The sequence below is a fragment of the Quercus lobata genome, chromosome 8, assembly GCF_001633185.2.
Source record: "Quercus lobata isolate SW786 chromosome 8, ValleyOak3.0 Primary Assembly, whole genome shotgun sequence".
Lineage (NCBI taxonomy): Eukaryota > Viridiplantae > Streptophyta > Magnoliopsida > Fagales > Fagaceae > Quercus > Quercus lobata.
In genome coordinates, this window is record NC_044911.1 from 49,183,309 (window position 1) to 49,203,150 (window position 19,842).

Sequence of the window (19,842 nt, forward strand, 5' to 3'; positions counted from 1 at the left end):
CGGACTTGGATAAGTATAAGGATAAAAGGATACGGAGTGTAATGAAAAGTAAGCGATTTTTCAATGCCCTCTCTATATGGCTTGACTGACAAGGTAGCGTAGGATAGGAAAACTGAGATTAGTCATTCTCACTAGTCATTGTTATTATTTTTATCCTAAGTATCCATCAACGCCTCCATCAACGTGAAAGAGAGCCCAGAAAAGGATATTGCCATATGTGGGGTCCCTTGCCACGTAGAACGTAAGTTTTGAGGGCTTTATCATTTGGATAGTACACCTTAACCATTTATTTTGAAATTTTTTTTATAGAAAATTGAAAAAATTATCAAAATAATTAATTATTTTTTCATTTTTTATAAAAATTTTTCTAAAATAGTTTACTAATATGTAACCTAAGGATATACATTAATAAATCCCTTATAATTTATACGTGTCCCTTTCTCCACTACATTTTCACAGGACCAATCTTGACAACCTTTTCCTATATTCCCACCACACACACTTTTTTTTTTTTTTTTCTTTCTGATAATGCCATAGTTAGTTTAGTTACAAGATTGAGTTAGGTAATTTAAATTTTAAGGACATGTTTGATAAGAGATTTTTAGGAATATATATATAAATTGGGTTGGGTTTAAGTTATACTTTTTGTAACTTTAAATAATGTTACACCACTCAGTAACTTGTTATTGAATTAATATTTTGAAAATTCAACTGTTGAATTACATGTTCTATATGTTCTTAACATGCATGCCAACTTTCATATCAATCGGATGCTATTTACTATTTGATTTATAAACTCATATTTTATGTATTATTTTAAACTACAAAAATTTGAATTTTAACAATTGATTGATGACATGATTATTAATCTTTGATCACTTCGAAATTTTGCAAGTATGAAGAATATACACAGATAATGTAATCTAACGGTGGATTTGTCAATATTCGAATCCAATTAAAAAATATTGAGTGATGTAATATTATTTAGAGTTATACAAAGTGTAACTTGAATCCAACTCATATATATTATAAATTATAATATATATAATTTATAATTTTAGTCAAGTGACTTTTTTAATGAGTTTTATAAATCGTCACAAAATAAGATAAATAAAACAGTTTTAAGCCGGTTTGAAACTAAATTTTGTCCCAAGCATTATGGTGCAATTATTAAATGAGTTATTCCCACAACCTTATGATAAAAAGTTGTGTAACAATTTTCTCATCTTTGAATAACATGAAAGCCAAGGATTATTGCGCACGAAATGGCCAAAAAGTTGACATACAAACTTTAAGACAAAAGAAATAAATTAAGCCCTAGCACAATTTTAATTAACGTGCAAATGACGTTTTATTTTTTTTCTCGATCCGACTTTCACTGTTTCACACGCTTCTACAATCTACAGTTATGCCCAGAAATAGTCACGCCCTCAATCGATTAGAATCTCGACAGCTGAGATATTCTTTTCACTAACAAACGTGTTTCCCAACAAAAGCTAATTGAATGGTTTAATCTAATGAACCTAATTTTTAATTGTACAGTTTTTTTAGGGGGGGGGACAAACAAATGAGAAGACTTTAAAACATGGACCAATGCATGTTTATAAAGTGTGTTTATACTATACAACGTGACCTACTTAATATTATGGGGTCTTTTTCGGTTTCCAAATCTTGGAGGCATTAATCATGTTCATAGAATCTTGGCCCACACGACCACATATTGTGACTTGTGATTGTGAGTGGCTCCCGTGGAGAGTATGCCTTTTTCCCTTTCAGTATTTTTCATAGAAATAAAATTTTATTATCAATTTATTTATTATTAATGACAAAAAAAATATGTTGGATTAAAATTATTTCTTATGTAACCTTTACATTACTTACTAACATTTTATTTTCAATTCAAAGATAGCGTAGCTAACCATCCACGGTGGATGGGGTTTTTGCTAGTTCAAAACAATGTATTTTTAACAAATAATTATTAAAACAATATTGTTTCTCAAAAATCTCCCCTTTTAGCCCATTTCATCATCTTTTCATCTGAAAAATGTCATGTTGATCTCAATTTCCAAGTTTCTTGAACTTTTAAAACAATACATAAAACATGATTTTTTTAATTGAATTATAAATAAAATTTGATTAAAATGAAATTTGACGTGCATTTTAAGAATATAAAAAATGTGTAATTTAACAGTAAAATTTTAAAAAGATTATTCCTATAAAAAGATTTTGTGTGATGCAATACCGAGTGAGATTTGTGTGAAATATTAGAAACATATATTTATTTATATATATATATATATTTATATTTAAAATATTGATAGCAACTGCAAAATTCTTTTCCAATGAAGAAAGAAAGAGGTGGAAATTTGTAAATTAGATATTGAAAAATTGGAGAATGGGGATAGTGAGTATAAAGAAATTGAATATGTTTATTTTAGGTAGATAATGAGAGAGGGAGAGGTGGGGTTTGAACCACAAATATGAAAATTGGAGAGAATATCATTACTATTAAACTATTACTTAGACCTCAAAAAATCATATAGTTGATGAAACATTTTTGCAATGCTTTCGGTTTACAAAACAAAAAATAGGAAAAATAAGTGAAAGATGGGTCACTTCACTTGGAGGAGAAAAGTGAGGAAAGAAAGGGGAAAAAAATTATGAGTCTTAATGTTTTCTTTTTCTTTTTCTTTTAAAGGTTGAACTTTTTTTCCATCGTATATGAATGAAAACATCATATCGTAAACTTTTACAAAGTTGGTAAAAATGAAATTGATAAAATTAAAATTTTAGATATTAAATTAAAAAGTTTCCTAAATTTAAAAGGGTCAACCTGAACTCTCTAAAATATTGGGTAAAGAATATTTCCACCTATTAATAATATAGAATTTGAGGTGACAACAGCCTGCCTTAGATGTATTTTTAGTTGCAGATGCCTTGTCATGTTCGGTGGAACATCACTGTCCCTTAGGTTCCAAATTTTGAACTTTGTATCCTTTCCTTGCTTCATCATTACAAATTTCCAACTTTTAACCATTTATCAATTATCATAACAGCAACTTCTCTAAGTCTTCTGGCCCACGAGAAGGTATTAGGTCATGTGTTTCTGTTTTTATGACCAGAAATTTTTTATTAGGTACCACTGTGCCATAACTCCCTAAGCCCCTAATTCACACCAGTTGGACCAAGGGTAACTCTATAAGAGTAGGGATTTTATATATATGTCCTTGAGAGACTTAAGTAGGACAAGCTAATTAAGTCAGAATATTAAATATTCATAATTGTTTCTTTAATTTTGTTTTGAACATGAGATGAGCTTGGATTCATCACCAACCTAAATTAGATATACAAACATGGTTAATTTTCTTGTCGGCATACTCAAGTTTGTTTACGAATTATTTGATTGATTTATTATTTTCTAATGTATACTATACATGATTTGAGTTAACTAGAGAAAGATTTTTTTTTTCCAAATAAAATTATACAAATTAGATTCACCAAACTTGTATTATTAAAAATTATATATAGTTTTTAGTATAAAATAGACTATTTATATTAGCACTAAATTACAAATAATAATTTGATATATTTTAAACATATTTACATAATTTAATCTAAAGTCTATATAAGCATATCTTTATTCATGCATATGTATAAATATATAAATATTTTATATACTTTAATCGAGTCTCATATGCACGAATATTATAATGTTCGCTTAGTTAGTCAAGATGAGTATGGAAGCTGAGTATTGCAATGACCCACCACGTTCAAGTGAGGAAGAAGATGAGCTAGGTCGTAGTGTGAAGAAGTTTAAAGAGAGCAGTGGAGTTAATCAGTCTACACCACAAAAGGACTTTGTTAGCTACAAAGATAGACTTGTAGGAGACATTCCTGGAGCTTATGAACAAGCCTTTAAACTGGATAATGTCTGGGATGATGGTGAAGAATCAGACACAGAAGTTGAACTGCTCATTGAAGGAATGGCGGAAGTGAAGCTGTCTAAGGAAACCAAGGATCGTATCAGAGCCCCATGGTCAAAGGCCTTGATAGTGAAAGTGTTCGGTAGAACTGTTGGTTACAGCTATCTCACTTTCAAGCTCAATGCCTTGTGGAAACCTGCAACTAGGATGGATTGTGTTAACCTTGGGAAAGATTATTTCTTAATTAAGTTCTATTGTGCAAATGACTATGATAAAGTTCTACGTGGAGGCCCATGGTTTATTGGTGAGCATTTTTTGGCCATTAAGCCTTGGGAACCATACTTCAGAGCCTCAGGAGATAATCTAACCTCAGTTGCAGTTTGGGTGAGATTCCCCGAACTGCCAATTGAGTTTTATGATATGGAAGTGTTGAAAGAAATAGGTAGTGTTATTGGGCCGGTTCTTCGTATTGACTCCTATACAGCCACAGGTTCACGGGGAAGCTACGCAAGGCTTTGTATACAAATTGATCTGGTAAAGCCATTGATAAAATCTATCAGGATTGGTAGATTGGTCATTGGTGCAACAAGTTAAGTATGAAGGCATCTCGTCGCTTTGTTTTTGCTGTGGGCGACTTGGACACAGACAAGAAAATTGCTTCTACCAGATTAAGGAAAATGATAGGAAAGACAGTGAAACAGAAAAGAGTCCGAACCAGGCCAGTGAGGAAGACAAACAATTGGATCCAAATTTTGGTCCGTGGATGCTAGTTACAAGGAAAAAGAATCCAGTTAGAAATGGACGGTCAAGATTTCCCTTGAGGAGTGATCTTAAGGGTGAAATCAACCAAAAGGGCTCTTTTGTCCAAGGAAAGGAAACAGATGAGGGTGTTTCAGTCAAACCCATAAAAGAAAAGGTATTGTCTAATCCTTCTGACCGATCACGTGAAGAGAGGAACGTTGTTGGTCAGGAAGCTCCACAGAAGGAAGATTTGAGGGATCTTGTTGGAGGCTCCAGTGTGATGTGCCCGATACAAGGAGAAGACGTGATGAGGACTGATGGGAAATTTCAGTTTGGTTCTTCAGGCACGGCTACAGGAGGCAGTAGACCTAGTGGAGGGAAAGGAGCAAAATCTCTGAAAAGACAACACCCTTCTTCATCTTCTTCACAGAGAGCTTCTTCTTCCAAGAGTGTGCAGAGAAGGGAGAATGGAGGAAAACCAAAGGAATCGGTGCAGTTCAATCAGGAGTGGTTGGGCGATTTGGCACCAAAACAGCTTGATAGAGGTACCAAAGGCGATAATACACCAGATCAGGTCCTTGCTGACGCAGGAGCTGGAGTGGTGCAAGGCCGAGATGGGTCAAGCAGGGCGGGGCATTTTTCCGTTAACCATGGGGAGCGGCAGTTCGGGGACTCTACCTCCGGATCATCTGGCCTGGGGGCAGACGCCCAACCCTTGGTGGCAGTTCATAACGGACATTCCGTTAATTTCAAGGGAAGAAGCCGAAACTTTGAACAAGCTGAGAAGGCCATTGGTGGCGCCCCACTTTGACGAATTCGGGTGGGTGATTCAGGAAAGAAGACTCGTGGACCAGAGGGGTATGGCAACAGCTCTGATGGGGAACCAACCGATGCTGAAGCTTATCCAAGTTCTGGCTCCGATAGAGAAGAGCGATGTGTTGATATGTTGCCGGGAAGACATAGCGGGGATATTGAAGCACATGATGATATGGAAACTGGAGTGGATTCACTCGACGGAGTTGTTAAGGAGGCTGGGATGGAGTATGATCGAAGCAGCAACAATAAATCCTAGTCAAGCCGAATTTCCCCTGGATCAGTGTGTGAAGATGAATGTTCTTATGTGGAATTGCAGGGGTGCACTAAACCCGGATTTTAAGAGGAGGGTGTTTGAGATGGCTGTGAATTATCTTCCATCGATAATGGTTATCACAGAGACTAGGGTGGGTGGAAGTAGAGCAGAAAGGATCATTGAAGGTCTTTCCTTTGATGGTTTTATTATAACAGAGACTATTGGGTATGCTGGAGGCTTATGGATTCTGTGGAAAAAAGAGGATGTGGAGATCAAACTTCTTGCAGCTACGGAGCAGGAGGTTCATGCTACTGTGAAGGTATGTGCTTCAAATTATTCTTGGTTAATTTCTGCAATTTATGCTAGCCCTCGATTAGCTGAACGAAGAATTCTTTGGTCCAACATAGAGGAGATAGGGCAGTTACATAATCTCCCTTGGTTGATGGTTGGTGATTTTAATGAGGTGCTTAGTGGGGAGGATAAATTTGGGGGGAACCATATTAATTTAAATAGAGCCCTGGAATTCAAATCTTGTTTAGACTCTTGCAATTTTGTTGACCTTGGTTTTGCCGGTCCAAAATATACTTGGACTAATAAAAGGCAGCTTTCGGATTTGATTTTGGAACGTTTAGACAGGTGTTTTGCTAATCCTAGGTGGAGAATTTTGTACCCGGAAGCTGTTGTTACTCATCTCCCTAGGACTTTTTCTGATCACCATCCTGTTTTGATTGAATTATGGAAGCCCAATGTGAATAGACTGGTGAGGCCTTTTCGTTTCCAAACGATGTGGCTTCTTCATTCGGATTTTTACAGAATTGTGAAGGAAGCTTGGCCCAATGAAGCTCAGTTACAAATAGATATCCCAGAATTTACTAGAAAGGCTAGGAAGTGGAATTTTGAGGTTTTTGGGAACCTTTTTAGGAAGAAAAAGAGGGTTTTAGCCAGATTACAGGGGACTCAGAAAGCTTTGGCTGATAACCCGAATGAGTCTCTTATGAGACTTGAAAGCCAGCTCATTGAGGAGTATTCCTCTATTTTGCTCCAGGAAGAGGAGTATTGGGCCCTTAAGTCGAGGATTAATGTGGTTGCCTTTGGGGATAGAAACACTTCTTTCTTTCATTTAAATACTGTCGTTCGAAGGCAAAGAAATAAGATTAGGTGTTTGAAGGATAACATGGGGGAATGGATTGTAGAGGAAGAAGCGGTGAAGGAACATATCTTGAATGGGTTTAAGAGACTCTATTCCACGGATCTGGAGATGTCCTTTAGGTCCTCTCATGTGGCTGAGTTCTCTGGTAGCTTTCTCACAGAAGTTGATAGAAATTTGATGGGGAGGGAAGTTACTGAGGAAGATGTGAGGAATGGGTTGTGGGCTTTGAAATCGTTTAAAGCCCCAGGCCCGGATGGTCTCCATGCTGGATTTTTTCAGCATTTTTGGCATGAAGTGAGGAATCCTATCTGCAAGGAGGTGAAGAGTATTTTCTCGGATGGTGTAGTTCCAGATTATCTCAATGATACTCTTGTGACTCTCATTCCGAAAAGTAAAAACCCTGAATCCCTAAACAATTATAGGCCGATTAGTTTGTGCAATTCGGTCTATAAAATTGTTTCCAAGATTTTAGTGGAAAGGATTAGACCTCATCTAAACAAGCTTGTGTCTCCTGTCCAATCTGCCTTTGTGCCCGGAAGGAAGGGGATAGATAACATTTTAATTGCTCAAGAGCTCTTCTATGCTTTGGATGGGAAGAAAGGCAAAGAAGGGTATATGGCTATTAAGATAGATTTGGAGAAGGCATACGATAGGTTGGAATGGTGCTTTATTCATAAGGTTCTTCTAGCCTATCACTTTCCCCAAAACATTGTTAAGGTGATAATGAGCTGTGTCTTTTCTACTAAGATATCAATTTTGTTTAATGGAGGGGCTTTGGAGTCGTTCAATCCTTCAAGAGGGATTAGGCAAGGTGATCCTTTATCACCGTACCTTTTTATTCTATGCATGGAATATTTAGGGCATTTAATTGAAAAGAAATGTATGGAAGGAGATTGGAAACCTTTAAAAGCTTCTAGAGATAATATAGGAATCTCTCATCTTTTTTTTGCGGACGACTTAATTCTCTTTGCCAAAGTAGATGATGATGCATGTGAAGCCATCTTGGAAGTATTAGATGAGTTCTGTGGAGAGTCGGGTCAAAAAGTTAGTGTAGAGAAGTCTAGAATTTACTTTTCCCCCAATGTGCAAGCTGAAACAAAAAGTGAAGTCTGCTCAAAACTGAGAATACAAGCTACAACCAATATTGGGAATTACCTGGGGTTTCCGATAAAGCATAAAGGGGTTCCAAGGAATAGGCTTAACTTTATAATTGAGAGGGTAATGAACAAGCTGGCTGGTTGGAAGGCAAGGTTCTTATCCTTTGCAGGAAGGTCTGTTTTGGTGAAGTCAGTCATGTCATCCATTCCTAACTATGTTATGCAGGCTGCCACCCTCCCTTCGCATCTTTGTGAAAAATTAGATAAAATTAATCGTGATTTTCTATGGGGTTCAACCAGTGAAAAGCGAAGGCTACATTTGGTGGGTTGGAGCAAGATTATTAGGCCAAAGGAGGAGGGAGGTCTTGGGATCCAATCTTCTAGAGCTAAGAATTTGGCTTTATTAGCTAAGCTGAACTGGAGAATGTATCAGGAAAAAGAGAGTTTATGGGCCAAAGTGATCTTAAGGAAGTATTGTTCGATTGAGAGGAGGAGAGCTAGAGAACCGGATAAGCTGCCAGCCTCTCCAAATTGGAAAGCTATTAAGGCTGGTTTCCAAACTTTTAAGGATGGAATTTGTTGGGGGATTGGGAATGGTGAAAGAATAAATATCTGGACTGACAGTTGGATAAGGGGGTGTTCTTTGAGAGAATTGATTGAAGGCCCTTTAACTCAGAGGGAAGTTGATATGAAGTTGTCTGAATTATTTCTTGATCATATGCAGGGGTGGAAGTGGGATGTTTTGTCTTTTGAAATACCTCCTTGCATTAAGGATAGGATTAAGGCTATCCCAAGGCGGCTGGTTGACAGTGGGGAAGATGTCATTATGTGGAAGTATTCTAAGGATGGAGAGTTCACCACTAAATCTGCCTATGCTTTGCTAAATGATGCTCCTCAAATTACCGTGCCTTTCCAAGGTCAATGGGTCTGGAAATTAGACACTTTGCCAAGAATAGTCAGCTTTCTTTGGCTGTGTATGCATAACAGTGTTCCTGTGAGGTCTGAATTAGCTAGGAGAGGTATAACTATTGACAGTTACTGCCCTTTGTGCAACAATTTTCCTGAAACCTTAAGCCATATGTTAAGGGATTGTGTGGTGTCAAAAAATTTCTGGTTTAATCTTAAGATTCCCCCAACTATGGTTAGCTCCTTTTTTGATTTAGATTTGAATTGTTGGCTGGAAAATAATTGTCAAAGTAGAGTGCCCCATTCCTCCTTGGTGCCGTGGAGTCATATTTTTACTTTTGCCATTTGGAATTTATGGAAACAAAGGAATGGAATGGTTTTCAATAACACTACCCTCAATGCTAACTTACACAGATCTAGTATAAACCAAGCTTTGGAGTTTTACTACTGTGTGGGGAAGCTTAACTGTCATAGGAACAAGGTGGCGTGTACTGTTAGCTGGAAGAAACCTCCTTTAGATTGGTGTAAACTAAATACTGATGGAGCCTCTCTTGGTAATCCGGGTAGGGCAGGAGGAGGAGGAATTATTAGAGATAGTGAGGGGAGATGGGTGAAAGGGTTTGCTAGAGCTATTGGGTTCACTACTAGCATTATTGTTGAGTTTTGGGCTCTAAGAGATGGGTTGTTGCTGGCAGATCAGATTGGAGTGCAAAACTTGGTGATTGAACTAGATGCTAAGGTTGTGGTGGAGTTAGTTCAGACCAATACCACATCTAATGCTTTCTACTCCTCTTTGCTGGCTGATTGCAGGTCCCTGTTGGGCAGATTTCAACACTTCAAGGTGCAGCACGTGTTCCGTGAAGCTAATAGAGTTGCAGACGCACTGGCTAAGTTAGGTTGTAGTATGCAAGAATATTTTGTTGTAATGGATAGCTCCCCATCTGATGTTGTTGCTAATTTTGTATATTCAGATGCCATGGGGGAAAACATTTGTAGGCTTACTGCCAACAGTTTGGCCATTTTGGCTTAGTTGAATGTTAACTTCCTTTTAACCAAAAAAAAAAAAAGAAAAAAAAGAATATTATAATGTTCAAAATTCTCTTGTTTAATATTAGGTTTTGAACTTGACTCATTTACTAAATAAACGAATATAAATAAATTTGTTAACGAGCCGAATCTAAGTTGTTGAATACAGCTCAGTTTATTTATTACCCTAGACGAGAGAGGGAGAATGAATTGTTGATAAGTTTTAAAAAACAAATTAACTACTGTTCTCTATTCGCTGGATGTAAAGATATTAATCAGAAACTCAAAAACAACTTGCCTTTTACAATAGCCTCCAAACAAACAGGGCATCATCAGGGCCCATTTTGCTGATTCATGTGGAGCAGAACAATATTTACTGTTCCACGCACCCAGCTAAACAGATAGAGAAACCAGATTTTTTTAAAAATAAATTATGTACTGCTTGTGTAACATGAGCTATGGCTTTATTTATTTTATTTCTCAATAAAGTTAGGATTAGAGGGTCTCAAAAACATTAATTTAATTGCCTCTTAGAAGCATTAAAAAAGCATCATCTTTACCCATTTATTTGAATTCTATATTATGCAATCAAATCTCCGTGTATGGCCCATAGTTTCCATGCCTAAATAACTTATTAAAATAAGTCAGAATGGCAGATTAGGATGAAAGCTATGACTCAGATAACACAAATTTATAACCTCCAAAGTTCCTTTACAACCCATGATTATATCTCTAAGACGTGTATGGCAATGGTTTGAATAGCTGGATCTGGTTATGTCATGTCTAAAAATGAAAAAAAAGGAGTGCATAAGATAAGAGTGGGGTTTATATATGATTATCCTACTCATAGGCCTTTGGTAACTATTTGAGCTTGAGGCCCAAAATCAAAACAAAGGCTATAAAAACAAAATTCTGGTTCTTGTGTATTTCGGTTTCTAAATGAATAGATACAAATGATCCTATCCAAATGGACCAAATTCCAAACTTGTTCTAGTAACTTGCTCAAGTTGTAACAGTGTAACTAAATTGCGAAGTTGATGGGAAACCAAGGTTTGAGAATCTTAAAAAAGGGTGAAAACACATGGTCAAAATGGCAATAGCTAAGTAAATCCAAAAATTGGCACAACCAAATCACAATATTGACCAAAAATGGCAAAACAAAATTGTACCGAAATGAACCCACAACGTGGCAGCATGAATGTTTGTTGTGGAATTGATCAGCCCAATAAAGAAAGGGCTAACAGAGATGCCATGCCATGCCAACTCTTAAGTTTTCTCCCACAAAAATCTCTCATCCCCCACCTCTATTTTTCCAATTCCTCAATACAACACAATTCTCATACCCCTATCAAACTAGGGGGATCTCCTTCTGTCTCTTCTCTTTGTTTCAGATCACTCAGTCCCTCTATCTCTCTCTCTTTTTTTTTTTTTGGCTTTTCCTTGCTACATTCTCAGAGGTTCATCTCTTATTGGAGGATAACATGGTATGATCTTAAACCTCTCTTGCTTGACATATATTTCATTGTTTTTTTTTTGCAAATTTTGTAATGGGTGAAGCTAAAGTGAGGATTATAGGATTGAAAAGGTATGCATTTCCAATAAAATGGAATAACAATCTTGAATTATTATTGTGGTAGGGTTAAACTTGGAAATCGTGACTTCAATTACTTTTGAGGGTGTGTGTAAAACTGTGTATGACAGTTTGTGTGTAATAAACACTGCTCATTGTAGTACATGTTATGGAATAAGATTGTGTTGTACGTGCCATGGAATAATTCATTATAATTAAATTTCACCATTATAACCGTTGATCTACATTCTATTGGGTATTGAGTTGAATTTTTTTTTTTTTTAAATTTTATTTTTTTAAACCTTCCAATGATGCGCAATGGAACTATTTCAATCGTCATGTGATGCAGAAACGTGCCTGAATCTGTGCAATTGGACTTTACATCATCATTTCCTGGTATTTTAGGATCAAAATTGGAAGATTATTCTTCCGAATACATTCTATTCATGTAGGATAATCACACCATGGCCTAATGGCTCAAATATGCCTCCACATTCTATTCAGTTAAATAACATTCTTCATTTCATCATTGGCTTTGAAACAATTACGATGAGCCATTAACAAGTTGAGTAGAATTGGATCATTTATATGGGTCTAAATTAGCTTAACTAGTAATATATCTTATGCTAAAAAAATGGTGTATTAATCTAATGATGACGTAATAGGTCCAAATTCTATCGTTTATCTGTATATATATAAAGAATTGGATCCCCTTTTTTTTTTTGTCCAAGTATTAATTATTATATTATAGTAGAGAACTACAGTTATTATGGATAAAAATTGATGCCTTTGTTTATTTTCTTTCTTTTTTCCTGCAATTTATAGGCAAATTCAGCGTCTGGAATGGCTGTGCACGATGACTGCAAGCTCAAGTTCTTGGAACTAAAAGCAAAGCGGAACTATCGGTTCATCGTGTTTAAGATTGAAGAGAAGATCCAACAGGTGATAGTAGAGAAGCTTGGGGGTCCTGAAGAAACCTACGATGATTTCACTGCGTCTATGCCAGCCAATGAGTGCCGTTATGCTGTCTTTGATTTTGATTTCATTACCGACGAGAATTGTCAGAAAAGCAAAATTTTCTTCATTTCATGGTAAGTTTACGTAAGGACCAAGAGTTTTGTAGTTCAATTGACATTTTTCATTTTTGGAATTTTCAATAGAGATATTTAGAGTTTAAATTCTCCCTCTCCTAACTATCAAATTATCAAAATAAAAAATAATTTAGACTTATGTGAGAGCTTATTAGCGGCATCAATGTTTTTATTTTTTCCCCCTAATGAATTTCATGATTAATAGATGGTAACAGGCATAATAATTTATTATAGTCATTGTTGGTGATGTGTGTTGATCCTATACTGCTATATATACAATATATAACATTAGGAAATGACCCAATAGCAAACTTGACCTCTAAAAAAAAAAAAATTAAGTGCATCTTAGTGAAAAGTTATATAAATAATTATGTCATAGAAGTTTTGATTGTGAGATATAAGTTTATGTGAAAATTTTCAATAATTGTTTAGTTTTACTCATCATAGTCATATTTTCATATCACATTGTCTATGTAGGTCACCTGACACATCCAGGGTGAGGAGCAAGATGCTTTATGCAAGCTCGAAGGACAGATTCAGGAGAGAATTGGATGGTGTTCAAGTCGAGTTGCAAGCAACAGATCCTAGCGAGATGAGCTTAGATATCATTAAAGGCAGAGCTCTCTAATTGTTAGAAAGCACTACATTATCTTCACAACAGACTTTGATTTGAGGAGGTTTCCTTATTGTTTATTAATTAGTGAGCTATCAGCTATTCCTCTTTTCCGTTTTTGATTTTTTGTTTTGAAGTTAATCTTTGTTTGGAACTTTGGATTTAAATCTGAATGATGAAAGATAATTCATGTTATACATATTTCTGTTAAAATTTGGCACATGCATCACAAGTGGTGTGGCTTAATTTAATTTTTCATTGTCTCTAGTTTTCTTTTTCCATAGTAACATGTTGACCTCCTGGTCATTTTCTTCTCCATAATACTAATCTTGCAATTATTGTATTAATTTGTTTTTTTTTTTTAAGTAATTTGCCTTACTCTTCCAAGGCATTATTTAGCACAGAAGTATTGAATTGCAAAAAAAAAGACCAAAAAAAAGAAAGAAAGAAGACTACTACCAGTAGTAGATCCAATATTGGAAATATTTATATTTCAGAAGGGCTGTTTGGTAATGTTGTTCTAGTAACATTGTTTGTATTTTTTAGAAATACGTATGAGTGAAAAAGTGTGTGAAAATATGTGTAACGTTGTTTAAAAACTGAAAACATGTGTTTAATCACATGTACCAAACATCCAGTATCCCAAAAAAGTTATTGTACTGTGTTCCCTTCTCTATGCCTTACACCACACATTTTGAGTATCCCATAGCCCCACAATCATATTCCTCTTCCTTCTTTGACTAGCTTTAGTGTGAAAATTATTGTATTGTGATCCTCTTCTCTAAGCCAATTGATTCTTGATCTTTTCTTCCACATTATTTCCTCTCTATCCATTAATTCATTCACCTCATTAGTGCCCTAACCCATACTACCCCTCATCCTCATGATCCATACTTTCCAATTTTGTATAACTTCATTTTTCTTTAAAAAATACATCTTTTTTGGTCTCTATATTTTGGGAACATTTTCATTTTAATCCTTACATTTTGAAAATTTTTAATTTGATCATTGATTTTTTCAATAACTTTTCCTTTTAGTCTTTGCTGCCATCTTAGTTTGGTCATAGCATGCTTATTAATTAAGTATTTTGTCAGCCATGTTAGCATTTTTTTTTTGGTCACTAAGATGATAACAAGGATCGTAATGAAAATTTTTGAAAAAAAATTAAGGACCAAATTAAAAATTTTCAAAATATTAAAGACAAAAAAAAAAAAAAAACCCTCAAAATATAAGGAAAAAAAAGGTTTTGCCTCTTTCTTTTTTAACATCCTTTGTGTGAAACACCCCCTTATTCCGCCTACTCAACACAGCACTGTCAGCACCACATTCTTAATTTTGTTATAAATGTAAGCCATCTACAGTCCACACCATCCGCATTTAAACATCTCTTATTATCTCACACTGTCCTTCTCAAACCAAAACTATTGTGGTTCATGTCTCCTCCTTTCTTGCGTGTTCAATTTTAACTAGTTTGGTTTGTGATCCGATGCTAGAGCCATAAGATTATGAACTCGAGCTACCGGAAATAGCATCTCCCATTCACAAGTTGCAACAACCCAATCAAGTCTCTCTCGCACATTGCTTTCTTCCTCCCTTGAATTATCCTATGCGTACATTGGTCCCCAAATACCTAAATCCTTTAGCCTTTTTTAGTCGAAGTGGAGTTCCTCCAACTTTCCTCCAACACTTAAGTCATCCTCATAACATTCAGACAGCTAATTCAAGCCTCAAGAGAGACCCACCTTATTGGGGTTTGTTTAGGCTTGTACACTCACAAGTATAGAGGCTTCCACAAACTTTAAGAACCTGTTTGGTTAGGGTTATTTTAGGGGATGAAAAATAAGGAGAGAACAATAGAGCGAATATGATTTTTTTGAGTGTTTAGTTGGGGTGATTTTAGACGGAAAGCTGATAGAGTCTAGATTTTTTCTCCCCAAATTGGGGAGAACATTGGAGAGAAAAGCGGAACACAAAAAGTTCGTGCGTGTTGGACCCAAAAGCCCCCTGAATAACCTTTAAATGAGTTTGTCATTTTCTTCTTCCTTTTTTATTTTTTATTTCCTTGGATTTTATGGTTTTGTCTTTTTTGGTACTTCTTATTCCCCTTTTTTTTCCTTTCCTAATTTGTTACTTCTTTTTTTTATTCTAAAGGAGTATGAGAGTAAATTTATACAAAATATGTTTTTCATTTTCTCATTTTTCTTTTTAGTTAAATAAAAGAGTTTTCAATTCCTTTAATTTTAAACGGGTTTGGATTAGGTCCAGTGTCCAGTGACCTGTTGGGATTGTGACACGTGTCTTTTTTTTGGACACGTGTCATCATTCGACCGGGTCCAGTGCACTGGACCCAAACCTCCCCCATTTTAAACACACCATGGTCCTTTAGCTCATTTAATTTTTAGCTTGTTTTTTATACTATTTATGAGTCCTACTGCATTGGTTTTGTACTATTTATGAGTCTAATTGTACTATTCAGCTAACTTTTAACTATTTTTTACACTTTCAACAAAAAATTTTCAATTTCAACTAAATATATTGTTCCTAACCGAACATCTCTCCATTTTTTCATCACTTTCTAATTGTCTATCCTCACACTTTTGCACCAAAGGTGTTAGGAAGCTACACATTAGGGAAGCTACATCTTACATTTCAAAGCTACATTTTAATGAAGTTTAGATCTTTCCATAATTTTTTTATCAATTAAAATAATTAATATTTCATTCTCTATCCATGTTATTTAATATAAATATAAATTCTAAAATTTGCTAATCTATTTAAAGTTTAAACCAGCCACACATGAATCAAATATTACACAATTTAGGACTAGAATGAATGTGTATCAAAAAAAAAAAGAAAAAGAAAAAAAAAGAGGACTAGAATGAATGAATGAATCACATACCAAATATCTTGTATTGGAGTAATGATATTGCCTAATCAAGAAGAAATCAAGGCATGAAGCCCACTTGCTAAGGGAATGGGCTGCTTCCTTGGCTTCTCTAGAGGCCCAACTAAAACGGCAGTGAGTGAATCGCTTGTTAATGGAGTCAATTATATAATGCACGTAGTAGTCTCCTAGCATGGCTTCATTCAAAGACCAATGGGATAATCAGGTTTCATTCCTTTTTCCATTTTGGTAGGCATAGGACGGTAACAATACAGTTCAAAACATGTTTTACTAAATAGTTAGTACCAACAAATTGCTAAAACAAATCATATTTGAAAGGTGTAATTCATCACTTCCTATGATCAGAAACAAAAACAAAACCACAACAAAAATATTTTAATATGCATGTTGTCTTATGGACAAAACTTTTGCTTCCACGCAACAATAGCGTACAGCATATTGGAGGATTATCTGAGCACGGCAACATGTAGATTACTACATTCATTCTTCCATGGGTTGATTCTTTGCCTCTTCTTGAGATACCTTGACCTTGATCTTCGGAAGAGTGTAAGATTTATCCTCCTTGAGAACAGATGGGGCTTTCACCAAGCTGATGCTTTGCTCCAGCTCCTTAACTGCCTCTCTCATAAGCTGGGCCTTCTTTCCCTTCTTTCTGCAAGATGTTTTCAATTACATGTCAAATGATATTCATCATCCTACCTATATGTATATATGAACAAATGATAAGAAGAACAAATTACCTCGTCTCAATATGTTTGGCCTCCCTCCTTGATCTGACTTTATCAATTGTCTTAATGGCCTTCAGAGTGTTTTCTGTGAGATTCCTATCATATCTCTCTGGCCTATTACGCTTCCTCTCAAACTCAAAGGTAGAATCCTGCAATATATGGAAACAGGAAATAGAAAAATTAATAAACACTCAATCTTTTCTTATCCAATCAATAGTGGTCATGTTACTGTTGTCACGAGAAATACAATGATGTTTAATAAAAGATCAAGTAAACCAATCATATTTACTTGTGTCATATCCTTTCCATGCAATCGCCTATAGGCCTTGGTCCATTTCACCTTACGAGGATTCCTCTTCATCTTGAAGTTCTTGTGGCATTTGGATCTACAGAAGCGAAATATCTGCAGAAAGATCACCCATCAGAAACTAGAGACAAAGAATAATTGTATGAACAAATGTATAATATGCTACCAAATCTACAGACATTTTAGAAGGCATGCAATCTAGCTTTAACAAAATCAATAAATAAATTTTTTTTTTTTTTATAATTTTTTTTATAATTTTTTGGGGGTAAGCAATTTCAAGTTTGCATTTACACAGAATTTTTGTGAAGCAAAATATAAACTTTAACATTGGAAAACAGGAATTATTTGATTGCTGTTCTAGACTTATACATCTAGGAAAATATCACAACTGGCACAAACCCAACAACTTGAAGACATTCAAATTGGTAGTGATTCCCACAGATGGAACTTATTTATCTTAGTTCAGTTTTTTTTTAGTAAGTTGATTGGTAAGCTCCGCACGCCCCGGTCAATCACACAAAATTGATTATGATATTTGAAACTAAATAGTAGGTAAAACCAGAAGCTAAAATAAATGGAAAATATGGTATGACAAAACTAAACAAAGACTTGAAGACATTCGAATTGGTAGTGATTCCAACAGATGGAACTTATTTATCTTAATTCAGTTTTTTTTAGTAAGTTGATTGGTAAGCTCCACACACCCCGGTCAATCACAAAAAAGCGATTATGATATTTGAAACTAAATAGTAGGTAAAACCAGAAGCTAAAATAAATGGAAAATATGGTATGACAAAACTAAACAGAGATCAAATTGGATATAACAGCTTAAGAATGGCAAAGGAATAAATATAGAACAGCGAATTCCCATTACAAAATAACAACTCACCTTTGCATCATTGCGGACAAACTGAATACCATGCCCTGGATATATAGTTGAGGAACAGAACCAACACTTTTCTATCCTCATGTTATTCTCAGGTCAACAACAAATCCAAGTTCCTGGAAAAAAAAATGTCATGAAGAATAAACTACAAACAATGAGAATAGGTCAACATAACATTCTCCACCTAAGCTAATGAATAAGGGAGGACCCCCCAATCCAAGAAAGTTCCATAATACAGGCCACCAATGTTATCAGAATACAGATCCTACAAGTGATTAGAGGCACTTTGCGGTTGCATCAACAATAATTATAATAACATAACATTAATAATTATTATATATGTTGAATAATTATACCGTAACTTTTACAGCATCATGGCTACATCTCTACGCCATAAAGAAATGCACTTTTCTTTTCTAGCACAAATTACCCAAAAGTTTAGTAGCTATCCACCATGTACCAAAACTACCAAACATAAGCAACTGAAAATGTTTTCCAAGTTCCAAATCAACACCACAATAAGTTAATAAATAAAATTGCTTAAAATAATTACATAGCTGGTTTAAAAATAAAAAAGAAAAGGAGAAAATATTCAATGGATCCCTAAAATTTGGGTCAGGATCTACTTTAGTTCATGAAATTTGAAAAGTTAACTGCAGGTACAAAAGCAGTCATGAAGCTTCAGCCACCATAGTAATGCGGAAGATAACATGCAGTTAACACGAGTTTTGCCAAAAGAGATAAAACTGAAAGTACATCCACAACCTCTTTATTGAATCAGACTATTAGGCCTTAAAACACCCAATTGAGCGAAATAGGGCTAAAACTCTTGTTCCTACATTTCTACCTCTTAAGTTTGTAAATGATAGTCAAAATATACTGTCTGCCACTTCAACTGGAATTTTAAAGAATTTCCTCCCTTACTAGAACCATTTAAATATGACAAAAAATTTGAGGTACTTTATTCCTGTCATTCTCTCTTTTTTATTTTATTTTTTTAAAATTTATTTATAGGATCCCTGTCCTTCTCTAGCTCAATTAGAAAGCAATTATAATCCTATAAAAACTAAGTCTAATTTTTATTTTATAATAAATTTAGTAATGCATCCAATGGGTCTTGAACCCACAACTTCAATCTTCACCTAAAATTAAAACAATATATCAGAGCAAACCCAATATGACACAAAAATCCAATTTTTATTCAAATTTTCTAAGAATCCGCAGCTACAGATGAACAAACCCAACAAAACTCTAAAACCCATTTTCATTTTCCATCAAATTTTTCTAAGAAACAACAGCTACTCATGAACAAACCCAACAAAAACTCTAAAACCCATTTTCGTTTTCGATCAAATTTTCTCAGAAGCCGCAGCTAACCATGAACTAACAAGAAAACGAGGAAAACATTCATAGATTGACACCGGAACCAGAAAATACTCACCGAGAAAGGAGTCGAATTCCTCAATCAGCGTCGCGGAGGACACGGCTGTCTTCCCAACTCGGCGTCGCGCGACACGACACGACACGGCGAGTCTGTGTGTTTCTCTGTATCGAGAAAATTTCGGACTAGGGCTTTCATTTTGGGGGAGATTTTAAATGACTTTTTTAAGTTTTTAATGGGCTGGGCTGATCAAAACATATATCATACCATGGCCCATTTTATTAGATTGGGCTCGAAGCTTGGCTCAATAACCCCCAAAAAAAATCCAATCCCTTGTAATGCTGTGTAGTAAGATCTGCTGAATGTGATTCCAACACAATTTCACTTTTTATATCTGAATCAATTTCAAGGGTAAGATCGATAGCACGATTTTGATAACCATGAGTACA

General features: G+C 35.2%; 2 protein-coding genes across 2 annotated transcripts; one reads left to right on the forward strand and one right to left on the reverse strand.

Moving 5' to 3' along the window:
- Positions 1 to 11,174: 11,174 nt before the first annotated feature.
- On the forward strand, positions 11,175 to 13,381 carry LOC115957701 (actin-depolymerizing factor). Its single transcript, XM_031076011.1, has 3 exons — positions 11,175 to 11,396; positions 12,308 to 12,573; positions 13,051 to 13,381. The coding sequence occupies exons 1-3, from the start codon at positions 11,394 to 11,396 to the stop codon at positions 13,199 to 13,201; spliced, it is 420 nt and encodes a 139-aa protein (XP_030931871.1). The 5' UTR covers positions 11,175 to 11,393; the 3' UTR covers positions 13,202 to 13,381.
- A 2,907-nt stretch (positions 13,382 to 16,288) lies between these two features.
- Positions 16,289 to 19,581, reverse strand: LOC115954667 (probable ribosome biogenesis protein RLP24). Its single transcript, XM_031072589.1, has 5 exons — positions 19,454 to 19,581; positions 18,016 to 18,128; positions 17,109 to 17,222; positions 16,832 to 16,968; positions 16,289 to 16,743 (listed from the first exon to the last, which is right to left on the reverse strand). The coding sequence occupies exons 2-5, from the start codon at positions 18,094 to 18,096 to the stop codon at positions 16,572 to 16,574; spliced, it is 504 nt and encodes a 167-aa protein (XP_030928449.1). The 5' UTR covers positions 18,097 to 18,128; positions 19,454 to 19,581; the 3' UTR covers positions 16,289 to 16,571.
- Between the last annotated feature and the right edge of the window lie 261 nt (positions 19,582 to 19,842).